This window comes from Alligator mississippiensis, chromosome 2, assembly GCF_030867095.1.
Source record: "Alligator mississippiensis isolate rAllMis1 chromosome 2, rAllMis1, whole genome shotgun sequence".
Classification (NCBI taxonomy): domain Eukaryota; kingdom Metazoa; phylum Chordata; order Crocodylia; family Alligatoridae; genus Alligator; species Alligator mississippiensis.
Window position 1 is genome coordinate 173,501,166 of NC_081825.1, and position 15,597 is coordinate 173,516,762.

The window sequence follows — 15,597 nt, forward strand, 5'->3', positions numbered from 1 at the left end:
CAGCATATTTGCTTCTTTAAGCTTGTACATAATTTTCCCAGACCCAAAGTCAAGATATCTTTAGGGAATACAACTAAATATGATGGAAGAATGGCATGGTTACACCCAGAGATCCTCAAAAGATTAAGGAATATTACCTGTTTGTTCTGATCTTATTATACTTCATTAGAATAAATACATTTATTGAAAGACTATATTATTTCTTAGTAAAACAATGATGTGTTTGGTCCCTCAAGCCTTTTCATGATTAGAGAGAGTTTAGGGCAGAGTTTCTGAATCTGTGGGTCATGACTTAAGTTGCATAGCAAGAATATATGAAAGGGTCATGAAAAAAACTTTAAAAATGAATTCTCCTTTGAAGGAGAAAAACATGGGAAACTATGGGTTTCCTCTTGCAGACTTGGAGAGGGGCTGCTTTGGGCTTGGGGGAGGAGGAAGGCAATCAGGCCAGGGGCACCACATGCCTCTGCATACACATACTTCGGGGGATTGGGAGGGGACACAGGCAGTGCATCATGAGGGTTTAGGGGGATGCATGCCCCTCCAGATTTGTGCACCCACAGCAGGCATGGAGCTGCTACCTGGCCTGACTAGCATGGGCAGGAGCTGCCTTTCCAGCCAAGCACGCATTACCCAGCATTGGAGAGCAGAGCAAGGCAGTGAGACTCGTTCCTGTTGCCACTCCTGGGACCCTTGTGCTAGCTGTGCTGCCAGCAAAATGAGAAGTCATGGAATGGGAGAAGGGGGTCTGTGCTGCCCTCACCTCCCGCCACCATGGTGGCAGGGTAGGGCCACAGCCCAGTGTGTGAACGGCTGGCAGTGGGAGGAGGTGAGGGCAACATGGCCCCCCTGTCTGTTACTCCTTATGCTGCTAGCAGCACAGTTGGTGTTGGGGTCCCAGCGGAGGTGGCAGCAATGAGTCTCACTGGCCCCCACTGCACTCCTGTGTTGGGTCCTGCCTGCTGGGTTGCTGAGGTGGCTCCTGCCCATGCTGGCCCAGCCAAGCTGCAGTCTCATGCCCACTGCAGGTGCACAAATATGGAAGGCACATGTCCCCCCATGCCTCACACACATTCCCCCAGCCCACACACCCACCTGCTGCCCCACACACTGGGGGCTGGGGGCAGGAGGCAGTGAGTCAGGAGTGAGGGGCATGGCAGGGCTGGGGAGTGTTTTCTACTTAAACTATTTATTGGGTTGGGACTAGCTATCAATATTTACAAATAGGTCCTGGTTACAAAAAAGCTCGAGAACCACTGATTTAGGGTATAACTGTAAAACAAATCAGTCAGAATGGAGAAGTTTCAATGCGATTCATATAGAAATAAGACTTACAATGCATGGTGCGGAGTCATTTGGAGGAACTGGATGCCTTTAAGTCGGCAGGCCTGGATGAGCTCCATCTGAGGGTACTGAAGGCACTGGCTGACGTCATTGCACAGCCACTGGTGGGAATATTTGAACACCCGTGGCGCACGGGCCAGGTCCAGGAGGACTGGAAAAGGGCCAATGTGGTCTCCATTTTCAAGAAGGGGAGGAAGGAGGACCCGGGCAACTATAGGCCAGTCAGTCTCACCTCCATCCTTGGCAAAGTCTTTGAAAAAATTATCAAGGCTCACATTTGCGAGAGCCCGGCAGGACAAATTATGCTGAGGTGAAACAAGCACGGGTTCGTAGCAGGTAGATCATGCCTGGCTAATCTAGTCTCTTTTTATGACCAGGTTACAAAACGCCTGGATGCAGAAGTAGGGGTTGATGTCGTATACTTAGACTTCAGGAAGGCCTTCAATACGGTATCCCACACCATACTGGTGAACAAGTTAAGAGGCTGTGACTTGGATGACTACACAGTCCGGTGGGTGGCGAATTGGCTAGAGGGTCGCACCCAGAGAGTTGTAGTGGATGGGTCGGTATCGACCTGGAAGGGTGTGGGCAGTGGGGTCCCGCAGGGCTCGGTCCTTGGACCGATACTCTTCAATATCTTCATCAGCGACTTGGACGAGGGAGTGAAGCGTACTCTGTCCAAGTTTGTGGATGACACAAAACTGTGGGGAGAAGTGGACACACCGGAGGGCAGGGAACAACTACAAGCAGACCTGGACAGGTTGGACAAATGGGCAGAAAACAACAGAATGCAGTTCAACAAGGAGAAATGCAAAGTGCTGCACCTAGGGAGGAAAAATGTCCAGCATACCTACTGCCTAGGGAATGACCTGCTTGGTGGCACAGAAGCGGAAAGGGATCTTGGAGTCCTAGTGGACTCCAAGTGGACTCCAAGATGAACATGAGTCGGCAGTGTGACGAAGCCATCAGAAAAGCTAATGGCACTTTATCGTGCATCAGCAGATGCATGATGAACAGATCTAAGGAGGTGATACTTCCCCTCTATTGGGCGCTGGTCAGACCACAGTTGGAATACTGCATGCAGTTTTGGGTGCCACACTTCAGGAGGGATATGGATAACCTGGAGAGGGTCCAGAGAAGGGCCACTCATATGGTTAAGGGCTTGCAGGCCAAGCCCTATGAGAAGACTGGGGCACCTGGACCTCTTCAGCCTCCGCAAGAGAAGGTTGAGAGGCGACCTCATGGCTACCTGTAAGTTCATCACGGGGGCACAGAAGGGAATTGGTGAGGTTTTATTCACCAAGGCGCCCCCGGGGGTTACAAGAAATAATGGCCACAAGCTAGCAGAGAGCAGATTTAGACTAGACATTAGGAAGAACTTCTTCACAGTTAGAGCGGCCAAGGTCTGGAATGGGCTCCCAAGGGAGGTGGTGCTCTCCCCTACCCTGGGGGTCTTCAAGAGGAGGTTAGATAAGCATCTAGCTGGAGTCATCTGAACCCAGCACTCTTTCCTGCCTATGCAGGGGGTCGGACTCGATGATCTATTGAGGTCCCTTCCAACCCTAGCATCTATGAATATGTGAATCTATGACCCTAGCATCTATGAATCTATGAATGGAATGAGATTAATATATTATGGCTTAGTGCCATATGATTATTAATTTACAATATGCAATAATATATTCTTTGATATCACTCTTCTCAGGGCATCCTTCACTTCTTTGTTCCTCAAGCTGTAGATCAGGGGATTCAGCATGGGGATCACCACTGTGTAGAAGACTGGGGCCCATTTGTCCTCTGGCTTTGAGTCCTTGGAGCTGGGTTTTAAAAATACAAAGAGAGCAGTTCCATAGAAGATGCTAACAGTTGTAAGGTGAGAGGTGCAGGTATTGAAGGCTTTGCGTTTGCCCTCAGTGGAATGAATCCTCAGGATGGTGGAAAGCATGAAAATGTATGAGATAAGAACAATGACACCACTGGACAGTCCAAATAGAGTAGCTGAAGCAAGGAGAATAATCTGATTGATTGTAGAATCAGACTCAGAGAGGGATATCAGTGGGGAGATATCACAGAAGAAATGGTCAATGACCTTGGAGCCACAGAAAGATAAATCTAACATATTCACAGTTTGTGTCATTCCATTTACACACCCAATTAAGAAGGAACTAACGACCAACCATACACGGAGTTTTGGGGACATGATGACCGAATACAGCAGTGGGCTAGAGATAGCCACATAACGGTCATATGCCATTCTGGCCAAGAGGAAGCCTTCAGTTACAATAAAGACATCAAAAAGAAAAATCTGAACCCCACATCCTATGTAAGAAATGGTTTTCTTATCTGTTAAAAAATCAGACAGGATCTTGGGGGTGATGACTGTCGAATAATAGAGATCAACAATAGCCAAATAAAGAAGGAAAAAATACATGGGGGTGTGAAGCCGAGAGTCAACCCAGATGAGAAAGATCAGTCCAACATTGCCTACCACACTGATGAGATAAATTGCGAGGAAGAGCAGAAAGAGAGGGATCTGAGACACTTGGCGATCTATGAGTCCTGTGAAAAGGAATTCAGTCTCCTGGTTGCAGTTTCTTCCCATTATTAGTTTAAAGCACAGACTCAGGCAATACAACACAGAGGAAAACTGCAATATAGCTGTTGCTTCTTAAGTCCAGTTACCTCTTGCAGCTTCTCCCAGATGTGCTGAATAATGTTGACTTTCTGGTTCTTGAGACAGTAGGCTTACCCTACACTTTTCTCCCTGCTCTCTTGGTTCCATGGATCTTCTTCAGGTAGAGTGATGTAGCATCACTTTTCCTGTGATAAGAGTGTGGACATGGAAAGATTAGCAAATAGCTTTGCAAAAGACAAATGAAGTAATAGATGGGAGATGTCCTGGTCTGGGAAGTCTCATGCAATAAAAAGTACACCATGCCTGGAATATGCCTGTATCAATGTACTATGAAGCCTCTTATTCACTCTGTGCTTTCTGCATCAAGATGTCCCTCAGCTTATTTTCTTTCAGACAGTGACCATTCTATAATACTATTGATATCTCCTACATAAAGTTGTCATGATGTCATGTGACTTGCTCTTTAAAGACAACGAACATTTGAAAATAAGGTGGTATTTTAATCAACAAGAGAATTCACCATTATGTTTGATGGATCAATTTCTGAGACAACATAACTTATTTTCCAAAGCTCAGTTCTTCCCAGGAATTTTTTATTGCCTTTGATTTTCTGAAGCACAGGATAAGTAAAACATTAATCTTCATCCTTTACACTTTCCAGATCTGTGCCACAAGGAAACAGTACACAGAGCTGTTGTAACAGCATGTGCAGTTGTGACCAAAGTTGCTGTAATCTATTTAGTCTAGGTACCAGTATTCAAGCGTTGCAGTTATGCAGACTTCAGCACTGCCTAGTAACCTGACTGGCTCATATGGTCCTGGTGTGCTTGTTCAGTGCTGAGACTTCCTTTTTGTGATGTACAAGCTGGCTCAATTAAATTTGCCACTGCTGTGTGTTGATGTACTGCCATCAACACTAAGATTGCCCTGTTGACAGATTGAAAGACACAAGACTAGACATCATGATATGCTGTGGTCTTATCGTATCAGCTGCCTTACCACTCTTCAGCATATTATGCAAACACTTCCTCAGCCTAACAGAGGGTGTGGCTGCCTGAAAACTTGTTAAGAAGAATTTTTCAAAGTATTTGAGTTGGCCTAATGAAAGATTTTGGATTTACCCAAAGAAGCTTGTTTGCCTATGTCCTTAGACCATCATGGCTACACCATACACCCCTGAAACATGGAAGATCCTGCATGAAAGGAAGCTTTTATCTAGAAACTGGAAGGAGGAAGATGAGGGAGATTTGCTGACATCTGGCAAGTATTTTATGCCTGGAGAGAAACTTAGTAACAAAGGAAAACAACACTTATTTGGGATTATATTAAATAACCTCCAAAGGATGGTGAAATAATTTTTGAACACAACACAGTTCTCAGTGTTAGGGCTGGGGTTTTCAGTCAATATTCTCTCTCTCTCTCTCTCTCTAATGAATATCCCCACTTCCTCTTTCTAAATCACTGCTCCTTGTCTCACTGACTCTTCTCCCTCTCAAACTAAAGGTGGGTTTATCTGCAGAAAGATAAGGTGGAATATTCCCTCTAAGGTTAATGTGCTCCTTCCCCTGTATGAATCTTATCATGGAACTTATGGCAGGAGCAGGCATGGTATGAAACTGACCTTCTCTATTCCCATGGCTCATCTCTCCTGGTTCTCATCTCTGCATTTTCCCTCTCACATATAGATATAGAGTAGGTTTTGGTGTAACCTGATCAAAAGCTGGATCCCTTACTAACTCTTGAGCTATAAAGACTCAGGGACTTGGAACTCCAGGAGCACCTCTAACCCCAGGAGGATGAACCTTTTCAACACAGACCCTTAATTTGTTTCCACGGTTTTTTTTTTTTTTTTATGCTGGCAGCAGATGGCACACAGAGGATGTAATGGTGTACTGACAAAATCAACAAAAATTTGGCCTCAGGTCAAAGGGGTCAGACCAAGAAGAAACTCATTTAAGATCAGTTCTTAGACCCCTTAAGGGGGAAAAAAAAAATCAATGAGCTCCTATGGAGAAACTGACATGCTGTCAAGCTGTTCTGTGAAAGAACTTTAGGGTCAGATACTCCAAATCACAGATGTGACTGTTGTGGGACTGAGGTGGAATTGGGCAGATAAATCCAAGTGACCGATCCACAAAACCTCAGCCTTTGTTTCCTGAAAGGCTGTTTTCTCCTCTAAAGTAAGTTACACAGACAGAGTTCACCTGCAAGTACAGAGCATTCTCCAGCTTAGCAGGGCTGAGACCCCTGGGAAGAGTGAAATACTTCCTTTATCCACTGCTACAGTATCCTTTTTAAACACCTGTACCATCAGTTTGCTTTAAAGAACACTTTTGTCCTATTTTCAGGGGAATGTCTGGAACAGGTGTTCAGAAATGCAGTCTCTGGGTTAAACGGAACTGATCCTTCACCCCCTCCCTCTGCTTCTGCTTTTGGTATGTTCATCTATGATCAGAGAGTTGAGACAACTGAGTATACTCCCATTTGGAGACCATTTGGAAATATGGTCATCATAGATGTGGACTCATTTCTCATGCCTAAACCCAATCATGAGTCATACATTAGGTGATCCTTCTTCCTGGTTTCCTGTGGGCCCAGTAGGGGAAGGATGTTCAGAACAAGCCTGTAGTCAGCCTAGGCCCAGCTGAGGAGTGTTTGACCCCAGGCCCCAGCTGGATGCAGTTATGGATTAAGCTGTGTCATCCCCCAAGGCTACATGAAAAGGGCCCCACCCACACATTCTGCAGAAACCCAAAATAGGCAGAGGCAATCTGTCAAAGCAAAGACCCCAGCTTCTAGACCCTAGCTTCAACATCCAGCTGACCTACCATGGCCACGTATATCCCAGTCCCTTACAATGCAAAACTCACCGACGCCATTTGCTTTAACCCTTGTAGAAGCAAGGGGTGGGATGGGTCTTCTGAATTTTATATTTTTGCTGACTGATTTGAGAACTTGTCCATGGAGGGGGAGGTCAGGGTTTTAAGGACTCCTCAACCTGAGGGGTTCAAATACATCTATCCCATATGGCTAGGCTGAAGTGGTGGAGTGGAAAATAGAATCAACCCTGTCAGTTGAAGCCTTGCCACTGTATTAGAGATATATATTCATTGGCATAGGAAGCAAGTAAACAAGAGGGATGTGACCCTGCCACCCAGGTCTGAGAATACTCCTATGGGAGGGGGAATTCCTGGGTGTGGCTTTGCTTGTAGGACTGTTTATGCTTCTTTTCCAATGACTATTTGGTACAAGAGAAGCCTGGGGTCAGAGATCAAAACTGAGGTGTCACAGCTCTCAGTGGCATGCCCTCATTTCTGAGCTACAAAGTCAGGTGTCCTATTGATGGCTGTCTTTCTGGCCCCAAGAATCATTCATATTGGGCTGTCAGGTGCCTGAATTTCAGAAGGACGGAGTGGTTTCCATATAGTTGTGCTTAATGGTTGGCATTTTCCCATCCTGACTTTGAGGAGGGCCTAGATCTCAGGATTCTCACTTCCTGGATGCTTACTCTTACCATGAGCATATTAGACTACAGGGGAGTGGCAACAATAGCAAACACATATTTAAGTATGTAAAGCATTACATGCTTCCAGTGACAGCATTGAGTTTTGTAAAATCCATAGCAGTCCAGAACCATTGACACTTGAAAGCACAGAGCTGGGGACCGGGCCTATTTTGTGTGTGCACAGGTGCGTAATGGTTAGAGCCCTTATGCAGGAAATGAGCAGCCCGAGTTGTAGCCATTTTTCTTCCCAGAGAAATTTGCATGTGCATCTCTCACCTCCCTAACTACAGACCAGGTTAGGAGGAGGCAAAGGGACTACGTTTTCACTGTTGCTGTTTGTAATCCCCAAGTCATGCCTCCAGAAAGAATAAAAGCCCTGACTGTGGCAAATTGCTAAGGGTGACTCACCTGAGTTTAGGTTTTGGTTTCCACTCAGGGGCTTAAGCTGGCAGGCAGGAGGTGCAAACTCAAGCTTTCTATATGCTATGCAACATTTATACAACAACAGCCATGGAGGCACCAAACATCTGTACTTAGTCTGGCCTTTGGATTCTGTCTCTATGGCCTTAAGGCGGGATGGAAGGTCTGGGCGGCCTCCACTCCTCCATAATCCTGCCTAGTATATGCATCGAAGGTCTGACTGACCACTCACACATACACTATGATCCAGAAGAGTTGATGATTGCTAAACCAATGTATGCTATTGTGGCAAGGTGAGGTTCCCCACTTGCTTTTGGGCACGCCCCCCAACCTGACTCATAGGCCACACCTTGTTCTTATTAATTAGGATGCTAATTAAGTGGGAGGCTGCCCATTTTATGCTCTGATGCCACATTTGGTCACATAGGCCCTGGCCTCACCTTCAAGGCCAGGCGAGACCCCCAGGCCCTTGGCTCTGGGGCGTTCATTGCGGTGGGCCCCTGGCCCTTTTGACCTTCCTGCTCCTGGCCCCAGCATTGACCAATCAAGGGGGTACTCTACCTCCAGCCTCTCTCACTAGTCCTACACTCTCTCTCAGGTCCACCTTCCTGGATGTGGGAGCTGGGGTACCTCACACCATGACTGGTGCTCAGGGTCTCACAGGCGACTCTCACTCCCACCCTGGAGCAGCAGGTCATGGTCGTATTTAATAGATCTCACCTTTGACCCACACTCGGCCACCCAGCCGTGGAGGACTTACCAGGGTCAGTACTCACCCCTCTCTCTCTTGGGCTGAGCCCCCTTTACTTGGCTTCTGGCCCAAACTTCAGCCTCAGGCGTCTAAAGACATACCTTGGCCTACTCCCCTCCACTTGGGGCTCCACACCACCCCCTCCACTTGGGGCTACAGATCTCGGCCCCCTTTACTGGGGCTACTCCCTCACTGGGGTCCTAATTTCCATCCCCCTCACTTGGGGCTCCAGACCATCCCCTCACTTGGGGCCATGGGGCTTCACTTCCTGGTGGGCTCAGGTGTCCATAGCCATGCCTGGCCCCAACTATGTTTCTTTGGGGTTCTTATCCCCCCACAGGGCTCAGGTGGCTGCAGCTGCCTGGCCCCCATTCTCCCTCCTCAGGGTCTCTTGGGGTCTTGCACCGAACACCAGGCTCAGGTGGCTGCAGCCATGCCTGGCCCCCACTTTCCCTCCTTGGGTTCTCTCGGGGTCTTGCACCCCACAGGGCTCAGGTGGCCTCAGCCATGCCTGGCTCCCAACTACCTCCAGTGTTGCGCAAACCCACCCAAAGGTGAGGGCTAGGGTTAAGACACTCCTACTCTCCTTTCACCGGGGTGATTACTGGCCTGGCATTTCCTGAGGACTCCAGCACCACTGAGAGCCCCACCAGGCCACCCACTCCCAGCAGGGTGCAGTTTTAGGTCATGCCCAGAACCAGGAGCCTCCTGACCATCCCCTACAGCTCCTCCCTTACCTCCAGATGATACACCAAGCCAGACAATATTACTGCCTTCCCAGCCAGCAGGGAACTGAGCTCTTTATACAGGCAGCCAGAGATCTAAAATGGCTGCCTTAGTCAAGCATCTGCTGGCTGCTTAGCTTTGGTCTTAAAGTGGCAGGTACAAACAGTTCTCTGCCACACACCTTCCCACTTTAAATGGTACCTGGTGGGGGGTTTCCCCTGCTGCTCCTCCAAACCAGGCTCCCACTGGAGCCTTTGGGGGCCCCCAAGTGGCAAGCACCCTCAAAGGTGCTCCGCCACACACCTTCCCACTTTGAATAAACTCGGGAGGTCCCTAGTCTGCCCTCTCTGCTGGGCTCTGCCCCAGTCTATTGCAGCCTCTGCTACTTGGCAAGTACCTCAAAGGTGCTCCGCCACATCTATGTATAATACAGAAGTTCATATTGTCTATAAGTGCCCCTCATGAGTTTTTGTGGTCTTTGATCACTGGTGCTAAAACTGCCATTCAGGGGATAAGGAGATGTTCTGTCTGGTCAGTACCTAATGACAGAGGAATTTCCCAAACACTAAGTTGCTCGTGCTGGGGCAGCCGATGGAACTGCTCAGTCAAATCCTTTCTCACCTTTCTGTGCCTAAGAGCGGCCCATATGTTCCAATGTAGCTTCTTAAGTTTCATTTTTGGAAACAATATGTAATGCAGGGTTTCAATTTTATTTCCACCTGTGCAGCCGAGCTTTGCTTGTCCTGTCTTTTCCTTCTGAGCATGAAGATTTAAGTATGGCCACAGTGGGCATGTTTGTTTCCCTCTGTAGACCAGTGTGTGGAGGAAGTGAGGGCTTGGCCCTCTTCCTGGAAGCTCACAAGCATATTTTAACAAAATACTTTCTGTCCTTACAGAAGCAGGACTCCTCCTGTGCATGTCGTTACAGTAGTGGGACATTCATAGGTTCATAGATTCATAGATGTTAGGGTTGGAAGGGACCTCAACAGATCATCGAGTTCGACCCCCTGCCCTGGGCAGTAAAGAGCACTGGGGTCAGATGACCCCAGCCAGATGCCTATGCAGGCTTCTTTTAAAAACCCCCAAGGTAGGGGAGAGCATCATCTCCCTTGGAAGCCCATTCCAAATTTTGGCCACCTGTACCGTGAAGAAGTTTTTCCTGATATCTAGCCTAATCTGCTGTCTGCCAGTTGACACTGACTGTGCCCTCATTCCATTACTTTATCTGTGGCAAGTTAAAGGGTGCCTTTAATGTTTTGAGGCAGTGGTACTCAACCTTAGGCCCTCTTTGGTGTCTGATAGGGCCTGATCCTGCTTTGGTGGGTGGGGATACAGCACGACCTAGCCATGAACCTACCATGTGTGGGAAGGGTGTGGCCTGGCCTTAATCTGACCTTGCAGGGCTTGGCAGTGAATTTACCAGTTGGGGGAGGGGGGGCAGTACTAAGAGCCGCTGCTACCCCAGTGGCAAATTCCCCAACCCATGGGGAGTCCTGTGGGCCAGACACCATGGCTTCCTGGACTCAGTTTGGCCTGTGGATGGGGTACCTCTGTTTCAAGGCATTATGTCTCATAGTTGTGTGTGAGGGCAGTAGGGGAGGCATGCCCGGGTCTCTATTGCCTGTTCAGTTTATTTTCTCTGCTGCATCAGAGGAAGCATCCCCATGGTCCTAGTACCTGTCTTTTTCTAACTACTCCTGTCCCAGCATCTGCTGATTCCTGGGGGTGCATCCCTGGACAGGGACTGGGTCATAAGTAGAGCTCTGTGGTGGCAAAAGTTTGCCAACCCCTGAAGTAGATAAATGAGTAGATCTAAATGGTATTATCACTCAACAAAAGTTTTTATTCTGGTCACTTTTCTCCATAAAGGTTGGAGTTTTGGGCACACCCATCATGTATGAATAAAGGTCCCCCTTTCTCCATAGCCTCTACAGCATAGTATATACCACCTTTGGAAAATGTGTGTTGAATCCTAGTTGTAGAGAGGTACTTTCTGTGGATTATTTTATAAAAATTATTTTTTGTATAAAATGCAAAGGAAAGATGAATAACTCCATTCCCATGTTACTCTCCTTTGTTTCAGTTCTATTTCTTCCCCCTGGTTTTTTCCCCACCTGCTTAGTTGTCCTATCTATCCAATTTTCTTTCCAAAGTATAATGCATTTTTCAGATTAATCTTTTCTCTCTATCTTCAGTCCACAAAAAGCAGTTGCTTAAAAGGGATAACGATGTAGTGAACCATTTTCTCTATGTGTATATGTATATATTTTAAAATAAAATTCAATTTAAACCCAGTGAAATTTGGATCTTTTCATATATATCTAGGAAGTTAAAAGTAGTCTGAATAAGGGGTGTTTTTTTGTCCTTAACTCCCTCTCATTCAGCACATACCTAGGAAATCTTTTCCTCACACCATTTTCATTCCATATCAATCCAAACCTTTGAATAAGTTTTGACACGCCCATTTATAATATTCTTCATCTGAGCTGCATGAGAATAAGCTAATATGTTGGGAGCTACAAGACCTCCATCTTAGAAGGTCTGTGTAATATGCATGGTATCGCCTTGGGCCTCTTATTTTTCCACATGAAGTTCAGGAGAACAGCTTGCTAAGGCTTTAAAATGCTCTCTGGTATACATGTAGGTAAGGGTGCTTATATATGTAAAGAAATTTGTCCTTTCTTGTGTTCCAGCAGTGTTACTGTTGCACTTGCAGGTTTTCCTGATGCTTTAAAAGTCTTTCTGGTGCGCTAAAGTAAAACTTATCTGGACATAGTTTAGTTTAGGTCTCCACAAATTAAAGTGTCATCAATAGAGTCATTACATCGAAACAAAATGCACTCAGACATGTAATTAGCCCCCTTGTCCACCAGATGGTGCTGCAACTTTTATGTAGTTCACCCCTTTGTTTAGCATTTGTCATTTCATATTGCAGATAGTATGGGATAAGGCCCTGTTTCTATAACTGGGTGTAATGTGTTTCTTTGGATGCCAGGTGTTGCAAGCCAGATGCTGTGGTCCACTCAGCTAAACACGAATCAATGTTCATTCTCCTGTACACCTATGCCCCCCACCCCTCAATCCCCCGGCCATGCCCTGCACCGTCACCCCATAATATTCCCCTGCCCCTGAATGAATGCCACTTATTTTTTCTTGTGCTGGCTGCTGCACCATTCAAGATTGCTCAAGGTCACCCCACAGTCAGACCCATGGCAGCTGGCAACTCTTAATGTGAACAAGACAATTGCCACATCATCTGCCCCTGGTTCAATCCAGGAAGGAAGAACTGCTTGGTTACCTAGAGGGTGTGCCATGGACTGCTTTCATTTGGCCTTCAGTCAGACAGAGCAAGTGGTGGCTGCCTTCACATAGCACTGAGTGCAGGTAGCCCATAGCCTCCACGCTCCCTTGTGCTGCCGCCCATGGCAGTCATGATTGCAGTCTCACCCCACACTCAGACCCACATGTGCCCCCCCACTCACTCCCCTGGCCATGTCCTGGCCAGAGTGGCAATGGCACTGTCACCCCATAAGCTGCCCCTAGCCATGACTGAATACTGCTTTTTTTCTTGGCTGCTACAAGGAAGGTCACCCCAAAGTCAGATTCATGGCAACAGGTGAGATGCCCTTAGAGTGACTGGCACCTGAGAGCAGGTAGCCCATAACTACTATACTCCCTTTTACTGGTGCCCATGCCAGCCACTATTGCACAGTCTCAACCCACAGTCAGACCCACAAAGACCCCTCCCCCACACAATGATGCCCTGGTCCAGTCCAATTCGTTGTCCCTGCCTCTAAGACTCAAGACTCTGAGCCATCCTGCTGCTCCTAACTCATGACCAAGGCACCCCTGGCCCTGGCAATGCCCCCAACTCCCAGCCTGCAGTACCTTGCCCACCTGTGCCATGCTGTTTCCTGTTCAATATTTACTGGTTGTTCCACTTTGGTAAGTTAGGCAACACTTCCTAATGTTGTAAACAACTGTTCATTTGGCACAAAGGCTGGGACCTTGGCCTGATGATCTCTTGATGGCCACCCACATTAAAAGAAAAGAAGGCAGAAACATTTATTTACGTAATTAGCCGTTACTAATTTATTGAGCATGACTGAAATAAATAACCAACTGTTACTGAATTTTCAAGGTAAATGTTAGCTAGAAGTAGGCAATATGCAACAAATTTCATTACAAGGCCTTTTCTGCAAGCATGCAGTAACCACAGGCATTATTTATGCTTAAATCAACAAACAATGGTTAAAACAACAAACAGGTGATGACCACTAATTATAAGCAATTATGACCACTGCACACAAGCAACACTGCTTTTCTATGTTTTTGAACTGGACAGCCCCTCACTCTCCCTTTCTTCATAGTTTCATAGTTTCATAGTAGTTTGGGGTCAGAAGGGACCTAAATAGATCATCTAGTCTAACCCCCCGCCACTGGCCAGAGCACACGCTGGGATCACACGACCCCAGACAGGTGTTCATCCAACCTCTTTTTGAATTTACCCCAGGTAGGAGCGAGGACCACTTCCCTAGGAAGTTGGTTCCAGATCCTAGCCACCCTCACAGTGAAATAGTACCTCCTAATCTCTAACCTGAACCAATTCTCCAGCAGCTTCTGGCTATTGTTCCTCATCACTCCAGGTTCTATTGGGGGGAATAGGGCCCTTCCTATTTGCTGCTGATCTCCCCTAATGAATTTGTAGGCAGCCACCAAGTCCCCCCTCAGCCTCCGTTTGCTGAGGCTGAACAGGTTCAGGTCCCTCAGCCTCTCCTCATAGCGCCTACCCTGTTGCCCTCCAACCAAGCAGGTGGCCCTCCTCTGGACCCTCTCAAGGCAGGTCACATCCTTCTTAAAGTGCGGTGCCCAGAACTGGACGCAGTACTCCAACTGAGGCCGGACCAATGTCATGTAGAGTGGGAGTATCATCTCTATGGACCAGCTTGAGATGCATCTTTGGATGCACGATAAGGTGCGGTTGGCTTTGCTGGCTGCGATCTGGCATTGGCGGCTCATGTTCATCTTGGAGTCAATAATGACTCCAAGATCCCTTTCCACCTCTGTGCTCTCAAGGGGGAAGCTCCCCAGCTTGTATGTATGTTGTGGATTCCTTTTCCCCAGGTGCAGCACCCTGCATTTATCTACATTGAAGCCCATCCTATTACCATCCGCCCACTTCTGTAGTCTGTCTAAATCTGATTGCAGCCTCTCTTTCCCTTTGAGCATGCCTACCTCTCCCCACATCTTGGTATCATCGGCAAACTTGGACAACATGTTTTCCACCCCCTCGTCCAAGTCGCTGATGAAGATATTGAACACTGTAGGCCCGAGGACCGAGCCCTGGGGGACCCCACTATTCACATCCCACCAGGTCGAATACAACCCGTCCACCACCACTCTCTGGGTGCACCCCATCAGCCAATTTTTGACCCACCCAACTGTGTAGGCATCAATGCCACAGTTGCTCGATTTATTAATGAGAATGGCATGAGAGACAGTGTCAAAGGCCTTCTTAAAGTCCAGAAAGACTACGTCTATGGCGACACCATCATCCAGGGATTTAGTTACCTGGTCATAAAAAGGCCATCAAGTTGGTCTGGCAGGACCTGCCTTTGATGAACCCATGTTGGTTTTCCCTGGGCATGATCTCCCCTGCTGGCCCCTTACAGATGTGATCCTTGATAATTTTTTCAAGGATTTTCCCCAAGACTGATGTAAGGCTTATGGGCCTATAGTTTCCTGGGTCCTCCTTTCTCCCTTTCTTATAAATGGGGACTACATTAGCTAGTTTCCAATCTCCGGGCACCTGGCCCGTGGACCACAGTTGCTCATACAGCTGGGCCAAGCACACAGCAATGACCCCTGCTAGCTCTCTCAACACCCGTGGGTGGAGGGCATCAGGGCTCGCAGATTTAAAAATATCCAGTCCTTCCAGAAGATACCTAACTACATCTGCGCAGACCCGAGGCCTGGCAGTGCTATCCTCAAGATTGCCCCTACATGTGGTGGGAGAGCTGTCCTGGTCCCCGTCCAAAAAAACAGAGGCAAAGAACTGGTTAAAAATGTTGGCTTTCTCATCTGGCATAGCCACAAGATTACCATTTGAGTCTAACAGGGGCATTACGTTACCTGGTGCCCTCTTCTTATTCCAAATGTATTTGAAGAAGAACTTTTTATTGTCCTTAATCCTGGTCGCTAGCCTGAGCTCCACCC

At 47.4% G+C, this 15,597-nt stretch overlaps 1 protein-coding gene across 1 annotated transcript; it reads right to left on the reverse strand.

The window, feature by feature from the left end:
- Nucleotides 1–3,001: 3,001 nt before the first annotated feature.
- On the reverse strand, nt 3,002–3,946 carry LOC132248275 (olfactory receptor-like protein COR4). Its single transcript, XM_059721317.1, has one exon. The coding sequence runs from the start codon at nt 3,944–3,946 to the stop codon at nt 3,002–3,004; it is 945 nt and encodes a 314-aa protein (XP_059577300.1).
- Between the last annotated feature and the right edge of the window lie 11,651 nt (nt 3,947–15,597).